Source organism: Filicampus tigris, chromosome 12 (assembly GCF_054856515.1).
Source record: "Filicampus tigris isolate MCC_2025a chromosome 12, RoL_Ftig_1.0, whole genome shotgun sequence".
NCBI classification, from domain to species: Eukaryota; Metazoa; Chordata; class Actinopteri; order Syngnathiformes; family Syngnathidae; genus Filicampus; species Filicampus tigris.
Window position 1 is genome coordinate 19,242,851 of NC_141228.1, and position 23,461 is coordinate 19,266,311.

Here is a 23,461-nt window from a genome sequence, read left to right on the forward strand (position 1 = left end):
CCCCCCCCCCAAAGTTTTACGTGGCAGACTTCAAAGTCTCTTGTATTGGATATCAGTAAGATGGGCAGCCGCTCCGAATGAAATTTCCAATGAGATGAGAGCTGGGTGAAACGTGACGCTAGTTAACTCACAGTCGCTTTCAAACTGCCGTTTTGTTAAAAACAGATGTCAGAAATGATTGCATGCCCGTTTGTCCAGTCGCGCAGCGTTTTTTTGGCTCCAACTACATAAAATGATCACTCAACGAGTCAGTAAGTGACACGGTGTGTTTACATTTGCGTCAACTGCCGGGCAGAGTGATAGTTCGACTTTGAAAATAAATACAGCCAATATGTTGAGACATTTTTATACACAAGTATTGCCAATTTCATAGCTTGGGACACTTAGACATTCAAGAAAGTTGGGTTGATGTATTGAATCTGCTACATCGGACGTATGCCAATTCCTGTTTTTGTTTTGAGACTTCAAGCTCAACTATATCTACCCTATTATTATTTTTAAAAGGAACCGGCAATTCTAATAATTACTCTGTAATTTACGGTCCTACGATCTAAAGACATCACATCCTGTTTAAGGGCCCTTATTTATGTTCCCGCTTACGGTCAACCCTCAGTCTTTCACCAAATTACCCAAACGGTCTGTAGGGCACAATGGAACAACCACGAGACAACCATCTGCCAAATCTGCCCTGTGCCTTTGCATGGTCTCCTTCACTCCTTTACAGATTCCATCTGGAGGTGTTCCACAACATTTCAGTGACACAGTGAGCCGCTGCGGCCTGATAAAGGCTGGAGGTCTGGCAAGCATGTCTCGGAGTAATCCGGAGAGCCATTTTGAGAGGATGCTATCTGCCATGCTGGCGCCGACGCTCAAGGAAACATTTACGCGTGACCTGACAATGACCTAACGTTTTTACTCCAGAAAAGGATGAAACTACTCTAACCAGCGCCATCACTAGGTGCAGGTCGAAGGGATAATCTGCAATCCAAAATAAGCATATTTTAAATCTGATATGGTTTTGCCCTCAACGTATTTCTAACGTCTTTACTTTTTTTTTTTTTTTCCCCAAGCATGAGGTTATTGAGATATTTTCAGTTTTTATTTTTAAGTTTAACCTATAAAAGATTGTGGCAATACACATTTTACCATGCGTTGTAATTTACAGCTATGGCGTTTCAGAAAAAAAAAATTCCATCTGTTCCTGAATCTAACCCTTAAAGCAGCACTGGGCAAGAATTCGAAGAATTTTTTTTCACAATTCTTTTGATGAAACATTGACTTGGGGGTGGGGGGTCTGTATCGTTTTTTTACTGGCACTAAGCAACTGCGAGGAGCAACCCTGGCACACCAAAATAAAATACAAATGTCCTGAATTGCTTTACGGCATACTCACTTCCTCCTTTCGCTATAAGGATGGAAGTCAATTTGAACGTCTACGCGCTATTACTGGTGTCATGGCAGAAGCCCCAAAACAAGGCAGAATCAGCACAAAAAAATACTCTAGAAAAGTTTCCCTTGGAGTACACGTGGTTCAGTTATTGTTCGGATTATTTCCAAGGCCCTTGGAAAAAAAGCTCCCCTGCACAGGCCAGGGTGCCTGGAGTCAAAAAGTTTGAGAACCCCTGGTACTACACCTGGTTCAAATTTGGGCACAATCGGGTGAATTCCCATGGAGAAGACTGTTAAGTACGAACCGTGGAAAGAGCCAAGAATACTTTTTTCAATTGTAATTATCTTTGCGGTAGGATTGGTAACACTTCCCTTGAATCAGACATCAAATGCTGTTGCCATTGCATGATATCTGACTAAACGGCACCAAGGCACATTTCGCTCGGTAAACAGCACGAAAGCATCAATCGCGCTGGTGAGCGCTCTAATGGGAGCTGCATTGTTTGGATTAGGAAAGTAGGAAAATCTGAATCCGGCCCTTTACCTTGAACCCCCAGTGACTGCTGCCGGTTAGCCGCGGAGCACGTGTACTCAAGAGTAAATAGCCTGTCTCCCACGGTTGATCCACCTGTAAATGATGTCATCGCCCAAACATTCCTCTCCTCCAAACATGTCACTTCCACTTGATTGAGCTCCTTTCAAACTCTACGGCTCATTAAATAAACACACGCACAGTCCTTATAAGGTTTGATACAACTGCGGGGAGAAGCCAAAAGGTCGAGTAACTTCACTCCAAACCTGTGTAAGCATATCGAAGACTATCCTGTTCAGTTGTTAACCAAAAGATCACTGCATATTAAGTTTGTCCACCTCCAGATGAGAACGATTTGGTGACTGGAAGCGAAAGGCATTTCTCAAAAGGGAGCTGGAAAGAATTTGAATCCACTGTGGAATAATCAAGTTCCAATGAGAGGACAGTGTCGCTCACCCAGTTGCATTTAATCGCTTAGAAGTTATAAAAAAAAAAACAACACACGGGGAAAATCTTAAAAGTCCACTTTCCTCACATGGAAGCGGGAAGGCGGAGCCATACCGAAGAGTCGCCATCACACATTTGGTTGCTAGCCTTGCGGCATCTGGAGCAGCGGCTGCTGCGCTTGCATTTATGCTAACTTAAACCTGGTGTCAAAGTCCTCCGCCTCGCCAGGAGGAGGAAAACGTTCACGCTGGTTTTCTTCGAGGTCGTCGGGGAAAAGACTTGAATGAGAATACATACTGCATGAATGCATGAAAGACTGTGCAAAATCCAAATATTCTTCTGAGAGTTGCTTCAAACGTTAACCCAAATGTATTTTTTTCAAGAATATGTTCCCAGCAGGCCCACTAGTTGAAACACGGCATTCTGATTAATTTTGCGTTTGTGCAATAAGTGTCAATCCACTCGTTTTTAGCCATCTCTTGGGGCGGCCATTTTGTCTTCTGTCGACTGAAAATGACATCACGGCTGACCTGTTTTCTGAATCTGAGCCGTGATTGGTCGTTGTGAGCAGTTGTGATGTCATTTTCAGTCGACAGAAGACAAAATGGCCGCCCCAAGAGATGGCTAAAAACGAGTGGATTGACACTTATTGCACAAACGCAAAATTAATCAGAATGCCGTGTTTCAACTAGTGGGCCTGCTGGGAACATATTCTTGAAAAAAATACGCTTGGGTTGACTTCCGCTTTAAGCCTTTATTTAATAAATTAGCCAGAGGCGCAATATTTACTGCTGTTTCAATGTTCCTTTAATGTGACTAACAACATAACGTTCCTCCATGACAAGACCAACCGAGAACAATGTTTATCCCCAATCAGCAGTTTAAAACACTCATAATATGATTAATTCCTTCCTTAAAAAAAATAGAGCAAATATGCTATTGGCCACCTGCCACGGAGACAGATAAGAGAAAGGCAACAGAATAATAGGTAAGTGCCAGACGAAGACTAATTTCAACAAGTCTCCGCTGAAATGCATTGGAAATGATGCTAAAGCAGATGTTGGAGAAGAATTTTATGAACTCATAGAAATAAAACATACGCACACTTGAATGATTCACAAGACAGCCAAATGGTGACCTAAGTGTAACAGACACCGTGGGGGTTTGCCTCTCGTCCACCAGTTTCCCCTCGTCAATAAGCTCAAGTCAAAGTCCCCGGTATCCACCAGAGATGGCCCGGAGCCGCCGTGCTTGATTAGATAAGATAAGTGAGCCTGCACATCATTACTTGCAACCTAATGCAATTTTTTTTCCCCCCTGCACAGTACCGATTCTGCTTAGTTGATTTCCCATTTCAAATAGTACAACGGGAAGCTGTGCAAACCATGCCGCACTGAACACGTCGGTTCGAAAGACAGGGTATTCTGTATTTACTTTCTCAGTATGCGGCTGTCGGACATAAGGAGACTGGTTCTAGTTGAGAGGAGACCGCACGTAGCAGGAAAACAGACTGCTACAACAAAAACGTAACACGGTAAGTTAACAACAGCATATGTATTTATTTTAGTCAATTCTAGCCAAGAAAAAAGTCCAGAGCAGCAAAGTAGAGAGGTACTATGGCGTCCTCCCAAATTCCCCAAAATATGCATGTTAGGTAGTTTGAAGACTCTAAATTCTCCATAGCTGTGCATTGTTGTTTGTCTTTATGTGAGCTGATCAATTTATTTATTTTTATTTTTTTAACCAAGTAGCCTCCAGTTTAGCAGACGTTGAGCCAAATAGGCACTGTGAGGTGGAAAACGAGAATGAGAAACAACTCTTTGTTTTGATACAACAAATTCCAGAAGTCATGTCATTTTTGGGTGGGTGGGTATGTTTGGAAACGTGTTGTCTCATTAATATAGACAAGTCAAACTTTAAATGATATCTGGGAGGATTGGGGATAGTGGGGATAGAGAAGCTGCCTCACAGAGTTCAAGTTTTTTCTTCACAAAAGGGGATTTTTTTTTTTCATGTGTTTTAGATTTTTTTTTTTAGTAGTATCGTTATTATATAAACATGTCAGCCCTGGCATCTGTTAAATTATTTCAAGTACAAGATTTGCAAAGCCACCGCCAAAAGGAAATCACAACACAGAAAAGGCCTTTTTTTTTTTTTTTTTTTTTTTTTTAATCTTTGTGCCTGTATGTGGTTTGGACAGTGGCTGTGCAGCCACGTTGCAGCTCTGCTAAATGCAGCAGGGAGAAGAACAGGCTGAGGGATGTGACAAAGGGCACTGAGGACTCCTGATTTAAAATATTTTGGGTAAAAATCCAAATATATTACATTTGAACTCATTCGCTGCCATTGACGAATTTAATTGTCTTTTCACAGTCCAGCCAATCAATCCCAGGAATTTTATTTTTTAAACGTTAGTGTAAAAGAGGATCTGGCAGTGAATGAGTTAACAGGCAACACACATGCTAGAAATTGGGATGATTTTGATGAGAGATGTTACAAAGTACAAGTAAGGCATTGATGAGCAGTGTAAGTGAGCTCCCGTCACGCCTTATATGTGTCCAAGTGCTGACTGAGTCCTTCCTTACCGTTTACGTTCATGGCAGGCAACACCACAGACATCTTAGGGCGACTTCCTTTGTTGCGGCTGGTCGCAGGAAGTAGCAGATGATCCTGAGAACCAACACGAGGAGGTTAAGGAAAGTATACCACTCGTATTTTATACATTTGAGGCTTCTCTTTTCAGGGTGCTGAAAAGATCCTTGTGGCCAATAGTGTTCATTTCTTGGAAAAGTCAGTCTCAGTCCAATTTCCACACTGCAGCCTATAATCAAAATCATCTTTGCAAAGCACTTTTGTGTCCTTCATTCCCAAGAGACGAAAACGGCAAAGCGATTCATTTATGGCATTGTGCGTAATCGTACTGTGAGATGGCAATGTATACTTTTAAAAGGGTTTGCTGTAGCTGAGTGTAGTGCATTTGTGCAAACACCTGTGCGACTAAAAAGCAGCAACAGGGTGTATTTATCATCGCCTCTAATTGCAGGCTCATCCGGCATGACACAATTTCTTTTACTGAGCTTGCTATGAGATCAGTGAGAGGATTACTACAGGATACGAGGATCGAGTGACGCCAACACTTTATATAATTGTGTGCCAAAGGACTTGTACTTGTCAACAAGCCCAAATATCAGGAGCAGGATATGAAATCCACATCAATCATGAAACTTGCAAAGAATAAATCATCTCTCACTCGCAGGCTTGGCTTCCAGTAAAATTTGGTATTTAATGGAGCCTCACACAAAAACGTTTTTTTTCATTTCTAAAATATAATTTCCCATGGGAATCTGTTTCAAAGTCAGACCTTGGCTGGGATGAAACCTCAATTAGCAGTACAGGCAATGTTAACATTATCAAAGTGCTATACTTAACCTTTGACAGGCAATTAGTGACAAGTCTAATAAAGTTTAAGTAAAGAACATTTACGATAATTGAATGGCATAACAGAAAGGATTAGCCTAAACAAAATAATGATTAAAGGGGCGGTCAAAGAGTGACCTATTTTTTTTGGGAGGTCACCCTGATCATACACAAATGGAAACGTTATTGTAATAATACATTGAAATCATATCATTTTATTATTATTGGAGAAAATACTGTTGAGTTGTGCTGATCATCTTGACTGCGAGGCCAAATTGTCACATGAGATCACGGTTCAGATTAAATGTAGCCACCTTTCCGCCGTATGTTCTGTTCTTTTATTATTAGCGTCGTTATAGTGAGCGGGACAGAAACGTGTGTGCCACTTTCCCCACATTGTGCGGCCATTTCCAGTTTTACGGGGGGGGGGGGGGTCATCATTTCTCCCAGCCAAAGAAAAAGCCAACACGCCTGTCGAGTTAATCCTTTGTGATTTTCCAAGTGTGGTATGCGAAAGAGTCACTGGCAAAGAACAGGTCAGTCATATTCAACGGTAAAGGTCGATACATTTGCATGTCATTAAATTCCATTTGGAAGACTATTAGCTGTTTAACTTTGGCGGTTCCACTGGCTTATATAACAATAAGGATATCATTTACTTCACCCATCCATCCATTATCGAAACCGCCTATCTTCGCTAGGTTCAAAACTCCCCTAACGTTTGCACACCAAACATGTGTTCAGTGGATATTCTCGTTCATCCAGGCCATTATTTTCTTAGTGCAATATCACAATATAACAGTGTTTTGATATTACCCTAATAGCTGTGAGCGGTTAATTCAGTGGTGTTGCACAAATATATACCTTAAAGCGGACGTCAACCAAAGCATAATTTTAAGAATATGTTCCCAGCAGGCCCACTAGTTGAAACGCGGCATTTGTGGAATATAAATTAAGCAGCGAAATGCACTCATTTTTAGCCATCTCTGAAGGCGGCCATTTTGTCTACTGTCGACTGAAAATGACATCACAAATGCTCGCAACGACCAATCACGGCTGACCTCTTGTCTGAATCTGAGCCGTGATTGGTCGTAGTGAGCAGTTGTGATGTCATTTTCAGTCGACAGAAGACAAAACGGCCGCCCCCAGAGATGGCGAAAAACCAGTGGATTAACACTTATTCCACAAACGCAATATTTATCAGAACGCCCTCTTTCAACTAGTGGGCCTGCTGGGAACATATTCTTGAAAAAAATATGTTTGGGTTGACTTCCGCTTTGAATACATGGTTTACAGTGTGAGAATTCAACGGCGCAAAATGAGCGGGTTCTTTAAGAAAACATCACGTACATTGCTGCTCATCATCAAGGGATTTTCAGCGAGACAATCTGACATAAGAGCTTTGGGCTCCATGACAACAGGTAGGTTTTTCCTTGAAACATTATGCCTAGGACCCTAAAGTGAGTGTTTCCACCACGTCACCACAATGCACCCTTACATCAACTACTACTTACTGCAGGTGCCGTAACACATTAAGTATGAGTACTTTGCGATTTTTCTGGTCTTGTTGAGAGGTACATTTTCCATCCCCTCAACTCATTTCACGCTCAAAGGGAGGCCCACAGGTGCTTGTTCACCAGTGAAGGGCTTAAAGTGATCTGGGGTTCCATTGGCCCCGATTGGAACAAGGCGAACAATGAGCTGAAACTGCTGGCGAGGGCAAAAAGGTATCAACTATCCACAAGACAAAAGTCAAAATTAATAATGATTGCCTTCAAATTCCAAATTCAATCCAGAACCTTGGCTAGTCTTCTAATCACATCATACAGAGTGGAAAAAGGGCCCCTGTACTTTCAAATACGTAGATCCGGGAACCCAGGAAACAAAACACATGCAAATAAAACCAGATCAGATTCCTACAAATTAAAGTTACCACAATGAGTAAGAGTGCTGATTTGAAACATGTGATTTATTGTATTACAGATGTGAAATATTGCCTCAACAATAACCAGCGATTCTCAGCACGTTAGTGTGCCGTGAAGGATCAGCAGGTGAGCCTTGGGGCCAACGATCCAATTTTAATTTGTTGGTCTGAAAATTACAATGTGGCTTCAAGTTGGAACCTTTTAGCTCATTCAATCCCAATGACGTATTTATATGTCATTGCACAATGGGTCTGAAAAAGTCTGGTACTGAATGAGTTAAAAGGTTGTCTCACAACACTCACACCAAAAACCGCCCAATAATGTTTTAACATCGATAATATACTTTCTTATTTGGCAATTCTTTGGGTCGATGTTAAAAATGTCCGTGTGAATGCAAAGTCAACCTGAACGAAATCCGCCATACATCTGATGTATCATTTCAGGATCAGAGACACCTTAAGATTCAAACATTTATGCTGCAAAACCACGCTATGACTTCCACTAAGCAAGCCTGAGGATAGCAAGACGCAATTGGACCAACTGAACCTGAGACAAACTAGTAACCAAATTATGTACTGATTTTGTTTCAAAACATTAAATGGAGAAATTCAGGAAATGACAACTGAAGGAAACCGGTTGAATTTGCGGAGCACAACGTTACGATGGTGCTGCTATGAGTATCCTCTGGGAAGAAAGGGCACCACTAAAACCCAAGTGATCAAAGAGCTTTGATTGAAAGTGATGTCCAGTATTAATCATGTCAGGCGAGAGAAAATTAAAGACAGCCCATTTGCCTCAACGGAGGTCAAGAAGCCTAATGAAGAAAGGCAGAGGAGATGAAAAATGACATGTAGTCGCGCATAAAACCATAAACCATGCAACTCATGATTGCAAATGGGCTGAGAAAAAAAGGACTGGAAAGGGGTAGTTACACCCTTGGGTGTGTGAACATTATCCCGTCCGCCACTGTGGACTCAACATTAAGTTTTTATGTTAAGGAACAGACCTATTACACACTATTTATGATTCATCATTAGACCGTCTGAGTCACTGCATGGACAGTTTACAGGAAAGGCCAAATTTAAAAGGGTCTGGCGGATAATCAGTGTCGAGCTGCGAAACCTTTGTGGACTATTTTTTTAAGTGACGAGTGTCAATATGTCAGATTCAGTTTTGTGAGGCTGAAACTCTAAACTTACCCTGCGGAAAGACACGACGTAGAATGTGTCGCCTCGCCGGTTCATCTCGGCAAAGAAGTCGCTGTACGTGTGAGGGGGTCTGTAGTACACCTGTAGCTCACTGCCAGGGGTCCTTCCCAAAAAAAAAAAATCAAATCAGAAACATGGCAATACAAACAACAGCAGTCATGCTTCCATTTATTTTCAACAGCCTATAAAAGTTTTTTTTTTTTTCTAGACAATATTTTCATGCAAATCTGCCACCTCATCAGCCTACGATATGAATTGGGAGGGGAGAAAAAAAACCTCATATTTGAACCTAGCCCGCTGGACCTGTTAAAACCGTTTCCCCTTTGTCCTTCACATTTCCTAGCCAAGGAGAGAAAAAAACTATAGGGGGCCAGCAAAACCTATTGACTCCATCTGTCTGATGTGAGTGCAGCTCAGCAGAAAAGGTTTTGAGAGCCAAAACTCTGAAGTCAAGTACTGGGGTCATCCTTTACAATCTGTGCTTCATTAAACTGTAAAAAGCAAGAGACGGGACAATTTCCAAAAAAGGAGAAGAAATTTTACCTCCCATTGTGGTTCCATTTAAAGTGCCACTTAAGTCAAATGCCATTATATTATATATTATATATATTATATTATATGAACATTACGTGTCGTGTCATGGAAAATGTGTATTTTTCAGGTGTATCTTTTTTTCTTCTGTAGGGTGCGTAAATAAATGCCAGGCCACAAATAAGTTGCCTTAAGAAAGCTTTTTAAAGCAACAATAGGATTCAAAATCATGTGGATGTTACACTGGCTTGTTAAAATGAGAATAGCTTCCTGCAGCTCCACCACACATATTGTGTACCTGATTTGTTTACGTTTAGCTGACGAATTCACCTTTACCTCTTTTAAGCTATATTTACTTTGGTGACCTAAAAGCAAATTAAACTTCATTACCTGTAGGAGGAGCCTAGAATGGAATATAGACCATCTACTCTTCACCGCTTCCTTAAATTAAGCATACATTGCTCTATAATAAAAATGAACTATTGTGAAAATAAATGATATCATGCCATTACTCACTTTTCTTTGGCAGTTTTCGCGTATGGAACAGTCACAATTTGGGAGCTCTCGGCATCCTTATGTTCAGTTTTCTGTTGGAAAATTTAAAACACGCCACCCATTAACAACAATAACATTGGCTGACAAAGTCCAACCTCCCCATTAAGTCTAATGGTTGGGTCGGCTAATTTTTAAGAAAACATGTCTTGTTATTATTCTATTTTTTTTCCCTAGTAATCACAACTTCGGAAATAATGATAGAGGTACCATTGTTGGTCCATGCTGACAGTTGTGGTAAGATGTTCACATTGAGCTACAACAGTAACTCGCCAAAAAAACATGTTTTCAAATTCACACAAGATCATAAACTATACAGGTGATAAATAAAGAACTACATGTCTATTACCGTATCAAAACTACAATAAATACCTGTACAGTTATTAGGGATTTACAGCTACCTAGATGGACATTGAAAAAAATGATGGAAAAAAACGGAGTAGAGGGGTCGGGGACTGCACTAATTCCACAGATCCCCCCCTGAGTGTTGTATTTACTTTCTCATGGTTGCCGGATTAAATCCAGCTCAAAAAGGAGGGAACGAGAGGACAAAAACTTGGAAGGTGTGTGGAAGTAAAACGGTGGTGAAAAGAAAGGCTTTGCTTTACCAAACAAAGACCTTCCTGATGAAAGCGATTAGCATTGGTTCAGAAATGTTATTTTTAAAGAGGGTTGGATGGCAAAATATTTTGCAGAACCGGCTGAGGGGACTTGCCAGAATGCTCCTGGAGGGTCTGAGGTGGCTGTTACTCATGCGCCTGGATTTGGTCATCTGCAAGTCATGACGGTGGACCCACCCCCTCAACTCGTGGGCCAGCCTGTCCATCAAAGTCAGCGCACATTTAAAAGCAAATTCCGGCTCCATCCATTATCTATTGTGGGCGAGTGAGAGCGGTGGGTCACGCTTGAAGGACTTTTTAACACTCACTCAATGCACTTGGTCCTATTAACAGGCGGCAGGCAGGGGGGCGGCGGCCTGAGGAAGTTAAGCTCCTTCATCACCATCAGAGCCTTGTCCTCAGCACTGCAAAGCCACAAACAGATGCCAGGAGGCCGAGAGAACATTGATGAGAGTCGAAAACATGTTGAAAGGCTTGGAAATGTGCATGTGAAAATTGCACATTCACTTTAATGACTTGTGAAAAATGTTCTTCTCATTAAGAATTTGCTTTCAATGCAAAGGGAGAGCCAAGATGGCCGCATGCCTTGCGTCTGCAGTCAAACTCAAACACCCATGACGAGTGGGCGAAAGAAAAAACAAAGACAGATCCACTTGGCTTCCATCGGGGCGTAAGTGTGACTTTATTGATTTTATTTCTTATGCATTGATTACATTTTAATGGGCGCCATGTGTAGCGACAGACTGGCTTCTGGCAGCCAATATAGTTTAAGCGTACGGCAACATAATGAGTGATATGTTGTACATTGCTGATAAAAAAAGTATATTGGGGACTATAATACTCAAGTATCCGACATTATCGGTACAGTGTGACCTTGACTCGGGTTGAATTTGTTCCGTGACCAAACTACTGTCCCAGTTTTCTCGTACAGTGGAACCTCGGTTCTCGTATGATTCACTTCGCGATGATTTATATACAGCCGCTTGGTTTCCATATTAAAATAAATGTGACTGCCATTCATTCCAACAGACAGCAAGGCATATTCCATAATGCAAGCTTTTATCAACAACTCAAGGCAGTAAGCCATCTACGTAACAAGCCCTGTCAGAAGTCAGACATTTAACTACAAACAAAGGCACGCAGTATATAATTCCAGTTTTCACCACCCTTTCTCGGGCCACATGGTGACTTATTTAACCGTCGCACTCAATCGACAAGCACAAAATAGTTTGAGTACAACTGCTAAAGAAGACACCATAGGGCCAAATAAAGTGTTGTGAAACTGTTGTTATACTGGTGTGCTTCTATTTTAAAGGCGTTACTTTTTTTTGGACAGGATGATGCCCCAACCTGTCGTGTTACAGACAGGGAGGGTTGACATTGTTGATAAAAGCCTGCAATGAAGGAAATAAACACAATAAAATTCATCAAAATACAAAAAGGGCTCCCGTTCTGCCCATCTTCTATCTTCCATAGACGATAAAGAGTCGCCAATAAAGTTAAAAGTGCCGTTCAAAGTCCATTTAGCCACTTCATTTGACAATGACTTCATTTGTCATTTAGATTCATTTCACACAGTTTTGTATGTAAACCTAAAATTGTTCTCAATCAAATTTATTTTGTGTTCATATTTTTTTTTCAATATGTTCCCAGTAGGCCCACTAGTTGAAAGATGACATTTTGATGAATATTGCGTTTGTGGAATGCGAGTTAAGGCGCAAAATCCCCCCCTTTCTAGCCATCTCAGGGGGCGGCCATTTTGTCATTTCTGTCGACTGAAAATGACATCACAACTACTCAGGGCTCAGGTAACAACCAATCACGGCTCAGCTTCAGAAAACAGGTCAGTCGTGATTGGTCCTTACCTGAGCCCTGAGTAGTTGTGATGTCATTTTCAGTCGACAGAAGTGACAAAATGGCCGCCTCCATAGATGGCTAAAAACGAGTGGATTAACTCATATTCCACAAACTCAATATTTATCAGAATACCTTGCTTCAACTAGGGGGCTTGCATAGAACATATTCTTGAAAAAATATGTTTGCGTTGACTTTAAGCCCACGTTTGCCCATTTTTTTCATGTGTTGGATATCTCACATTTTACAAGTCAATAAGATGGTAAAAATCGGATACGCGTGTGTCCTGCTTGAGATAGCTACTGCCAAGCTTTGCTCTGACTTGTCTTCACTCGGTTTACAATAGATCTTTATTTGTTCACGTGTTGCAACCATTCCCGTACATTGCCATATGCTGACCAGCTGGACCTACAAAACGCAACCAGCTGGGAGTTAAATGCGGTTCCAATACAGGTCTTTCACGGCGTATGGTCACCAAATGACAAAATCAAAAGTTAATATTCACGAGTGCACATATACTGTAGCTGTTCTGTAACTTTACGGAGGGAGTTACTGTATTGTTCGAGGTGCCGATGTGGCGTCTCTCCACTTGGAGCCCACCTACAAGGGCGCTCGTTACCAAAACGCGGGCCACCAAAGAAATCCCCCTCAACCTCGGCCAACGCTCAAGGCCCTGGAAACAATTCTGTTCGACAACATGTCAGACCACAGGGGCCTGATCATAACTCTCGCTGAGGGGCCCGCATTAACCTTTCTGCGCACACAGCTTCCTATTCAGACAGACCCCCAGATTAGGTTGCATTATTCCCCCCCCCCGATCATCCTGTCCTCTGCCAGCATTTGGCGCTGTCACACCCTTTTGAAAATGCTAATGTGTTCCTTCCTCGCTGCATTGGTTTAAGGAAAGTTGATACTACAGGTGACTGGCTTGTAATAACAAGTGACATAGTGCATGAGTGCATGTTGCATGTATATCTGACAAAACACAGTCTGCCAATATTGTGGACTTTAACCACCTTGCAAAAACATAATTTTCAGGTCACGGGGGTGCAGGTAATGTACCAAATAAGAATGTTTTTCATGCAATTTACAAATGAGACTTGCTGGTCCTCAACTGCTTTTAAAATAGAAAGAAAAATATATAAGCCTTTGGAAAAATAAGCTGTTACTTGGGATATAAAACTGAATGTCAAACATGGCCCGACCCCAATTTCCCACCTTGTTACTCAAAGCGTGTCTTGAGGAATATTTGAAGGCAGAGGTTTGGATAAGAGTTGGAGAGCCCCTTGCGCTTATGTTTACACATGTCGTCATGAGCTGGTACCAGCACAGGCCAGGCCCCAAGCGCAGGTGCATCCTGGGCCGCGGAGTCAACGTCATGCTTGGAGTCGAGCACGTTACCTGTCGGCCATTTCGGCGCTGCCATTTCCAGCAGGCTCGGGGCCCGCCACGGCCTTGCTGTCTGTGTCCGCTGTGAAACCCAACAGGTGTCTGCTGTGCTGCACCGACACAACCTCCAGCCCGGACTCCGAGTTGTCCTGAAGCTGACTGATGAAGGCAGACGTGGGGAGAAAGAGAAAGAAAGGAGAAATTAGGACACTTGGAAAGAAAAAGTACATTCCAAGTGGCCCTCATCGTGTGCACACAGGAGTTTCTTTTTTTGTTGTTTTAAGCCACAAAGTCCAACATTGAACTCTGATCTAGTCTGTGCGATCCAAAACACACTGAAGAGCCCAGGCGCTGTCATTCAATGCTTTTGCAACACCAGGTGGCATTTTCATTTTACATTTCAAAAGGGAATTTGTCATGTAAAAAGTGGGCATATTTAGTACTTTTTTTTAATTCCATAAAAAAACACAAAGACAATCAGGTACTAACTCCAAAAAAAAATAAAATAAAAAATAAAAAAAAAACAAGACGGGGCCGTTTTTATATGTATGCACAGCTAAAACTCCGATCCGGTGCACACATTCCGAGCACAGAGTAAAGCTTATCAAAGTCAACAAATCCAACTTGCATCCCTTGTGGAGGACGTCCACCCCAGGAGAAAACAAAACATTTTTATAACATGACATCAGAGATTCTGTTGTTGTAGTTGGAATAAGAAAATCCCAGCATTTGCAAACGGGGCCGAATCGAGCACTTTTATATAACCTGCCTTAATTTGTCAGATGTGGTAATAGTGAACGCGGAGATGAAAAGAAATGGCCGCAGTACGTATTTTATGCCACACGTGGAGCGTGACATGTTTTGTTCTAACGGTCACACGGGATAAATGTTTACATCCCACCAAACCCCAGCAGGGTTGTTCTGAGGTTCATTCACCTATTAGTCACAAAGTCCTATAAACTCTGGCGAGAACATCAAAGCAATGATTGCAAAGATGACTACATTTATTTTCATTTCATTTCATTTCATTTCATGAACATTTATTTTCTTTAAGGGGAGAACGGTCTTACTCATCTCAAGACAAGGACCTGTACAAAATGGATCGCTACATTCTTACGGTTCACGGATTCATTGCAACACATTGTCTGCATCAACCGCTTCACTGTAATCACATCACAGTCTTAGCTGAACCTAAAGTTGGCTTGTGATTTGACAAACCGTCAACTGTTTTTAGCAAATAGGAACTCGTTTGCACTGTTTTCAATTAGCTTTTGGCTAATGTCTTACATGACAAGCAGGAGTCCCACAATGAATCATCGGGATTCCCAATTATTTCCTCTTGTGAGCCCACTGTAAATTAAACATAGCAGTAATATTGCTGACAGTACCTGCCAACAACTTTTCTTAAAATAAAAAGACACCCGCAAAGTGTTACCTTATTGGTCCGACATTAATTACGAGGAAGACCAGGACCGCCATGAGGCACACAGCTCGTCTCTTGGGAGCTGTTGCCTTAAGCACGGAATTCTGCAGGGGAAAAAACAAAACAAAAACACTTCTTTTTTTTTTTTTTAATTCAAACAGCATGTCTACAGCTAGTTGTGTATGACGCCATTTTGTGCTAACATGTGGGACTTCGTCCCAGTGGTGGAAAGTAACCTGCACTTTTTATTTACTCCCTACTTTTGAAAACAAATTACAATACTTTCAACTCCTTGCTTTGTCAAAAAAAAGGCTAATTACTTTTAAAGTGGAAGTCAACCCAAACATATATTTTTCAAGAATATGTTCCCAGCAGGCCCACTAGTTGAAACACGGCATTCTGATTCATTTTGCATTTGTGGAATATAAGTTAAGCAGCAAAATGCACTCGTTTTTAGCCATCTCCGGGGGCGGCCATTTTGTCTTCTGTCGACTGAAAATGACATCACAACTGCTCACTACGACCAATCACGGCTGACCTGTTTTCTGAATCTGAGCCGTGATTCGTCGTTGTGAGCAGTTGCGATGTCATTTTCAGTCGACAGAAGACAAAATGGCCGCCCCCAGAGATGGCTGAAAACGAGTGGATTAACACTTATTCCACAAACGCAATATTTATCAGAATGCCCTGTTTCAACTAGTGGGCTTGCATAGAACATATTCTTGAAAAAAAAATGTTTGCGTTGACCTCCCCTGAATCTGTACTTATATTTGTAGAGCGTGCGAGCACTTTCACCACCTTTGCTTTTCTCAACGCTAATACCGCCTTTCTTTGGACTGCTGCTCGTCGATGTCTCAGCTCTCACCTCGCTCCGCAGCCCTTCCAGTTGCCTCTTGAGGCTGCCGTTCTCGCTTTTGAGCACCGCGTTCTCACACAGCGCCATTTTCAGGCGGGCTTCCAGCGACAGCAGGTACTCTTTCTTCTTCTTCCGCGACAAGGACGCCGACTCGCGGTTCTTTATCATGCGTTGCTGCCTCTGGGAAAACTTTGACTGAGGTTGGAAAAGTGGGACAGACAGAAAAACAAGGGGCGGGAGAAGAAAAGAACAACACTTGCTATTATGACTCACGTCACAGGATATATCCCATCTGGATGCGTTTGGGGCGCACCTATCCAAACAGGACAAATGGCGTGAGAATGCAATTAATGCCCACATGAGCCACCTGCCGAGCTGTAGATCATTCGCTCCTTACACTAGCGTGTGACATCATGTTTAAACGTGTTCTAAATAGCTTTTCATTCCTGTGGTGAATGTCCCCAGTCAATCTTGCAATACTTATATTGCACATTATCCAAATATAAAACCACAATGTCAGAATGCAGCTTGAAAATCCGCTCTGCCGCTATTTGTTGTGGCAATATTTTCTACATGAATGTAATGGAGAATGCGCTTATACTTTACTCCCGGCAAGAACGAAGATTGTTCAGAGCAACCGTGGAATGAAGTACTGTGGTCGTTCTGTGACCAAGCTCGTAACACATTTTACTCATTTCAAATGAATTTTCCCCATTGAAATGAACCTGTACTAAATATTGTGGCACCTTTTGAGCACAAATGTATAAAATGTTGACAGTTAATCTCTGCTAATGAGCCACATGTTGCTTCGCCATGTCCAAAGACATTAACTGATCACGTTTCTTCCCAATGCGTTAAATTCCCACCATATTATTCATCTTCTGGGTGTTTGTGGTCAAGATCAAGAAGTGTGACAAAAGAGGAGAGTGACAAGAGCAGAAAACTGGCGTGATATATGGAGACCAGAGTGCCAGTAAAAAGAAACACCAGATAGAAGCAATCAAGTCAAGGAAAATGAGGTCAGGGTTGCGTCACTCGCATTCCTGTTCAGCACAAACGATGGGAGGCTTAAGATATGTTCAAGACATCTGTCAGTGGGTTCACGACACCACTGTACCTACTTCACACCCCAAACAGTCCTTAAGTGCACATGAAAAAAGCTTCTGTTGGAGGATATTTACATCAAGAAGAAGCATTGATTGCTAGCGAGGAAGGACATGTTTATGGGGCGTGTCATCTTTTTGAGAAATGATTTTCTATTAGAAACACACAAACTGCTCTGATAAGAGGTGAAAACTTGAAAAAGTTGAGCTACATTCGAGCATACAGCAGAAGTCATAGTGTCGGCCCATTCCACAATTACTTGGGGACTTTGTTTACATCAGCAGACATCCAGCGCAACTATGATGTGCAGTTAGCTAGCTAGCTACATTTAACCACAAAAAGGCATTTTCCTTTCAGTCTGTTGGGATGGGTGCTTTAGAGTGCCTCGTTGTCTGCCGTGAGCGCACGTCCCCCAGAGAAAGGGCGGGTAGCGGGTGATTTTCACATTTTCCAGGACTCCCTACTCCACAGGTGTCAAACTCAAGGCCCGGGGGCCAAATCCGGCCTGCAACCTAATTTCATGTGGCCTGCGTCATGTGTGGCAAAATTTCTTCACTTTTAACAACACTGAGATATGAGATACTGCAATGTGTTATTTGTTACCAATCCTCCCATTTAAAATAAATGGAAAAAAACTTGAACAAGCAATTACTTACTGGGTTCTAATTTCAAAGCTAGCTACCCATCAATTTGTTGTGTATATATGATAATATAAAATGATCATACGTTTATATGGGTTCACAGTCACAATGGCCCTCCGAGGGACACCATAACTACGATGCGGCCCGCGACAAAAATGACTTTGACATCCTTGCCCTAGTGGGTAATGTTTTGTGCCCGGAATGGATTGTGTTCGACCTCAGAGGGCTTCTTTGATTGCTATCATTACAATTCTTCCACATATTATTTACAAACAAAACCATGAACGTTTTAGCAATTTAGAGTCGGGTGTTTCCGCATGCCGTGTTAAAGATGGCACTACTCTTCACTTGGAAATACTAAACAAAAACAAAAAAAATTTAAATCAATACTGTACTAACTTCTATTACAAAACTAAACTACCGCACTACTTCACAGGAACAAATTCCCTGGTGTCAAGCCTCGAAGATCGCAGGACAAATAGCCTAGCGGTCATTAAGTTATTTGGATCCCCGTATTTGTGTTCCGTCTCCTGAGAAACTCCTCAGTCTCCCAGCCAGGATCTGGGAGTCGTGCCACAGGGGCGAGCCTGGGAACGCCGCAACGATGCGGTTACCAGGGAGCGGAGTGCAGGGTGGACGTCCCCTCAACAACAAAGTGAGGCTGAGCAGGGCAAAAACCGGTGGTTGCGTTTTTGCTGCTGAGAAATATTCATGCGCAGTACCATGCAAACCATAGAAACACATTAAGTCTGCCCATGAGCGGATTACACGGGTCTAGCTGTCCGTTTAAAGGGCCGCAGAGGGGACCAGCTGCGAACAGCTGTCAGTCGGTCATGCAATTGTGCAGATGAAGTGCTACCTAAGGAGGAAGTGTGTGATTAACCCATCATAAGTGGACGGGCCTCATTTAACAGGTTGATGCAAAAATGTCTGTGGATTTAACTGGATGTCAAAAACATGGATCACAGTGGCCTGGGTGCGCATATAAGTGAGAAGACTGTCAGCTGGAAGAATTTGAAGTTTTCAAGCTGCTGTGCCTCGCTTGAGGTCCTCTAATGGGTCAAAGGGCTATGCTTTCGTTTTTGGGGTGTTTCCCAGATGAGGTCACTTGGAGCCAGTCAGAAGAAGGAGTCATGCCATCTCACCATTGACAAAACTCTTTTTTTTTTTTTTTTTGCATCTTTGTCATTAAAGCATATGGTGACAATTGATGTTGCCTGTTTCAAGTTTTAAGCACAGTGTTTTGCAGGACGGGCAGATGCATCCAATTCCCACACACTCTGGGCAAGTGAAATCCAACAAAACATGGCTTTTATGTGGTTGCTTGCTGCCCCCAAATTATGGCAGAGCAAAAGATTTTTTTTGTGTAACTCAGCAATATTTGCCTTTTACTAACACTCCAAATTCCATCATTTCAAACGTCATTTTGCACTTGCAGTGCTCTCCCAAAATGGTGCATGGTGAAAACTATCAGTGCTACGCATAGTAAAGTGCAAAGACGAGACATTTTCAGACCCTTTTTTACTTCAAAGTTTAAAAAAAAATTCCTGGACTTGAATGTCTGCTCTGTGAAAAGACATAAAACGTTTTTGGGCATTGAATGAGATAAATAAATCTGCTGTGAACATCCAATTCAGCGTCTGCAATTTTAGATCTCAGTACAGTACATCACTGCTCACCTGTTTTCTGAAGCTGAGCCCTGAGCAACTGCGATGTCATTTTTCAGTCGACAGCAAGTGACAAAATGGCCGGCGCGAGATGGATAAAAACAGGTGGATTTTGCTGCTTAATCCGTATTCCACAAACACAGTATTAATCCGAATATCAACTTCAGACTAGTGGGGCTGCATCGAACATATTATTGAAAAGATTTTTTGGGGTTGACTTCACCTTTAAAAAAGAGCAATTATTTTCAACTTTTGTCCTTTTTTCAAATGCAAGTGAAAGGATAACAGCGGTATCCAAATGTAAAAATGAACAACTATCAATCAAGACTCGCACCACCCCACACCATACACTGCTGGGGTCTCCTCTAAATCCCCTAATCCTGACAATGGAAGATTTGTGGTGGCTGAAAATATGCGTTTCATTCTGGAGCAGCCAAATCACCCGGCTGTGCAGGAGCGGCATTACATAGCAGGGACCCAATCCCCTGATGGCTGTTTACAGCTGTCGCAAAAGCTTCATCCTGCACGACACCTGTCTGAAGCATGTAATCGTTCGCATCCGTTTAACACCCGGGCTTATATAACCTAACTATAGGCCACAACACAGTAACACATAGACACACGTATAGCAGATACTAACATATGGCACAGACAGGTTTAACAGGCATGTGACGTTAGATGTGACCCGGCCCACATAGCACACCGCTGTGCTGCATTTCACGGATGAATAGGTTCTCGACAAGAACGATGTGACCTACATGCAGGCTTTTTTATTTGACTTTAACCATCTCGGGTTGCTCATTGTAAACAGACAGTTTTCAAAGTATAAGAACAACTTTTTTTTTTTTAAACTGGTGAGTTTTTGTGAGGTTTAAAATACAAAGCAGGATCTGATTTGAGGTTGTCCAGTTCAAAAAGATATATCCATTCGGATTTTGAATTATTTTAAATAACTGTCGACAGTCCCTCACCTTGTATTTTAAACTTTATTGACTTGTTTACATTCACAAATGGCCATTAGACCATTTTTGTTTTGGCCTCCAGGGGTTGTAAAATGTAGACTTATAATGCTTGGGGCTGTATTTTTAAAGCCTCAGGTGGGTTGTTGATATATTTCAAAGACCATTACTGGTGAAACGTGGTCATAGCAGACTGCCGCAATGACGAACGTCTCGCGTAAAGATGATCATTTGCTGTTCCGAGGTAATTCGGATGTCGACGTGAAAACGTGGTCAAAAACAAACTCTGTTCTCAAGTAGTTATTTCTCCTTTTCTGAAATTCCACAACATTCATTGCCCCTAATTACTGCTCCTTCCGAATAAGATACCAAGAGCTCTTCATGCACGCGCTTAATGAAACATTTTGGCAGCACGGACGCCAAGTTAAACAGCAAACACAGTATGTGGAGACTCATCTCCCAGAAAAAAAGGCGGCAAACAGAGCTGTGAGAACATTTCTCAAATCATCAAAAAGGTCAGACGAGAGCGAGCCATCGCGAGCGGCGGCGCTGTGGACCGAAGCCCGAAACAACATAGAGGCTCTGTGTAACAGAGGCAAACAACCCCGACAGGCAGGCCAAGATTTGTAGATGTAGTTTCAACAGAAACAATGAGGAGGATGTACATGTCGCCGCACAGACGGCGTATAACTCAAGTGTGTGCGAAACGACGACCGTCGGGAGACTCTTGACATCAACACGGTAGCTCAGGGGATCCTTGGGGCATCCTAACCTACACACGGTATTGTTAAGTCGAGTCTGTTACAAAAATGATACATTCCAGATGCGGATCATAACCAAAGGTTACTATATTAGTCCTTGGGTCACATGAAAGCCACACAAATTGCACTGTTTTTTCTTTTTCTTTCCAAAATCTATTTTCTATATAACGTAGAGTACTGATTTGATTGCAAAATGAATGTGTACAAATAAAAGCGTCCTATAATCATTATCGTGCTCTTTTGGGAATTTATGCCCTGGCTTAGAGTATGTGTGGGCAGCACGATGGCCTTATGGTTAGCACTTCTGCCTGACAGTTGTGATGTTCATTCCTGGATCTGTTGCCTTCCTGTGTGAAGTTTGTTTCCATGTGCTCCGGCTTCCTTGCAGATTCCAAACATAAGCAGTGTAGTTTATTTGAAGACTTGTCCACGGCTGTGTTAATGTGAGTGTGAATGGTTGTTTTGTCTATATGTGCCCTGGCAACCAGTGCAAGATGGACCTCGCTTCTCGCACCAAAGTCAATTGGGATGAGCTCCGGATCACCCGCACGTGAATGCGGACTAGCGGTATGGAAAAAGGACGGAGAGAGATTGTCTGACTTCCAGTTGCTGTCAGTTCTAAGTTGGGGTCTAGTGGGTGTTGCCGTTGTTTTCATTGGCATATTAGGCAGTAATGATTGAATTCTACCTAGCAACAAGTGGCAAATGTGACATTGTTGTGTCAGGCGCGGTGCATAGCATTTCCACTCCACTCCAGTGAAAACCATTAACTCACATCGTCATCCGAAGAAGGGCTTCGAAGCGTGACCACCGATGTCGCGCCCACCGACCTGTCCTGGCTCAGGGTTGGCATGGCGACCAAGCTCCCAGTGACAGACTGCGGGGTATTGATCTGTAGTAACTGGCTTGGTTGTGACAGCACGATGGGCTGGCCTGAACAAAGACACAACGCACAGGTTACAATAAAGAACTTCAAGATTACATATTTGAGTCAATGGCACCATAACATGCCTTTGAGATTTTCTCATTTAACCAAAAAAGTTGTATTGAACTTCGTAATCATTGTATTAAGTGAATGTTAAAAAATTTTAAATACAGAAAAACTGGGATTGAATGCCTCTAAAATAAAAAAAAAAAAAAGTGAAAAAACGTCCTTGGCATTGAATGGGTTAAGAGACTTATAGGACATCAAAGGTGGCTTATTGTGATATTGACCCATTCCAATAAACAAAGATTATTCACCTTTTTTTTCTTTAATACGAAACAGAGCTAATCAAGTGTTAGCCACCTCAGCTAGTTGGTGCATGTGTTGTGCCAAACAGTTCAAAATTAGAGCGATGAATATAATAGCCCCAAGAGACCAACTTGTTCTTTGTAAAAAGTACATTACGGCCCAGGTCAGACTACAAAATGAAAACATTACTGTCATTTTTCTTCCATCTGAGTGATGCAAATAGCTCACTCCTGTGAATAATCATGAGACCATGGTCAAACAAAGAGCAGGCAACTTTAGACTTTGGCCTCGGGTGCGAAGATTAGATCTATCACACTTGGCCATCTGTAGCCTCGGCTATTACCAAGTGGAAGACGGAGGAGCCGAGTTCAAATCCAAGGCAAGAAGAGTTCAGCAGCTACGCCGCCCACTTGGATGACAAGTATTTACATTGGCCTAGGTGTTAAAGATGTAACACATCGTGGACCAGACTGGTAACGCAGAACGGGAAAAACATTGAAAATGGAAGACACATATACCTGTAGATAAGGAGCTAGATACGGCAGATACATCAACAGCTTTCCCCCTTTCATAGAGGGCCAAACAACCAAACCGCCTACGCGTGACATTTATCACTAACATAAAGGCATTCAGTAACTAGTAAATACAAGAGATTGATTGTTTTTATGTGTCCAATTGTGATTGATATGTACTCCAAAGTACAACTTAGTTTAATACTTCTCATCAGGAATTCAAGCCACAAATCCACTTTAGAAGTTGGCAACATGGCATACGAGGGATGAAAAGTGAGACCATTGTAGCTTTGTTTAAGACAGTGTTGTGATGCATCTACTGTAACTTTAGAAGCAGTATTTTGGACTGCAATTAATGTATTTCGAAGTCTGTGGACTGCTACACAGTATCCATGTTTGATGTGTGGATAATTGTTTTTATTAAAGTGTTTTTAAAAATA

The 23,461-nt window shown here is 42.1% G+C and overlaps 1 protein-coding gene across 1 annotated transcript in view; it reads right to left on the reverse strand.

The window, feature by feature from the left end:
- Positions 1-23,461, reverse strand: part of atf6 (activating transcription factor 6) — a 33,693-nt gene that overhangs the window by 4,206 nt on the left and 6,026 nt on the right. The window contains exons 7-15 of the mRNA XM_086046314.1: positions 22,051-22,208; positions 16,153-16,338; positions 15,300-15,391; positions 13,877-14,023; positions 10,930-11,025; positions 10,717-10,819; positions 9,966-10,036; positions 8,910-9,021; positions 4,954-5,038 (exon numbers count right to left, since the gene is read on the reverse strand). Of these exons, the coding sequence (XP_085902440.1) occupies positions 4,954-5,038; positions 8,910-9,021; positions 9,966-10,036; positions 10,717-10,819; positions 10,930-11,025; positions 13,877-14,023; positions 15,300-15,391; positions 16,153-16,338; positions 22,051-22,208 (1,050 nt within the window). The remainder of the gene's footprint in view (positions 1-4,953; positions 5,039-8,909; positions 9,022-9,965; positions 10,037-10,716; positions 10,820-10,929; positions 11,026-13,876; positions 14,024-15,299; positions 15,392-16,152; positions 16,339-22,050; positions 22,209-23,461) is intronic.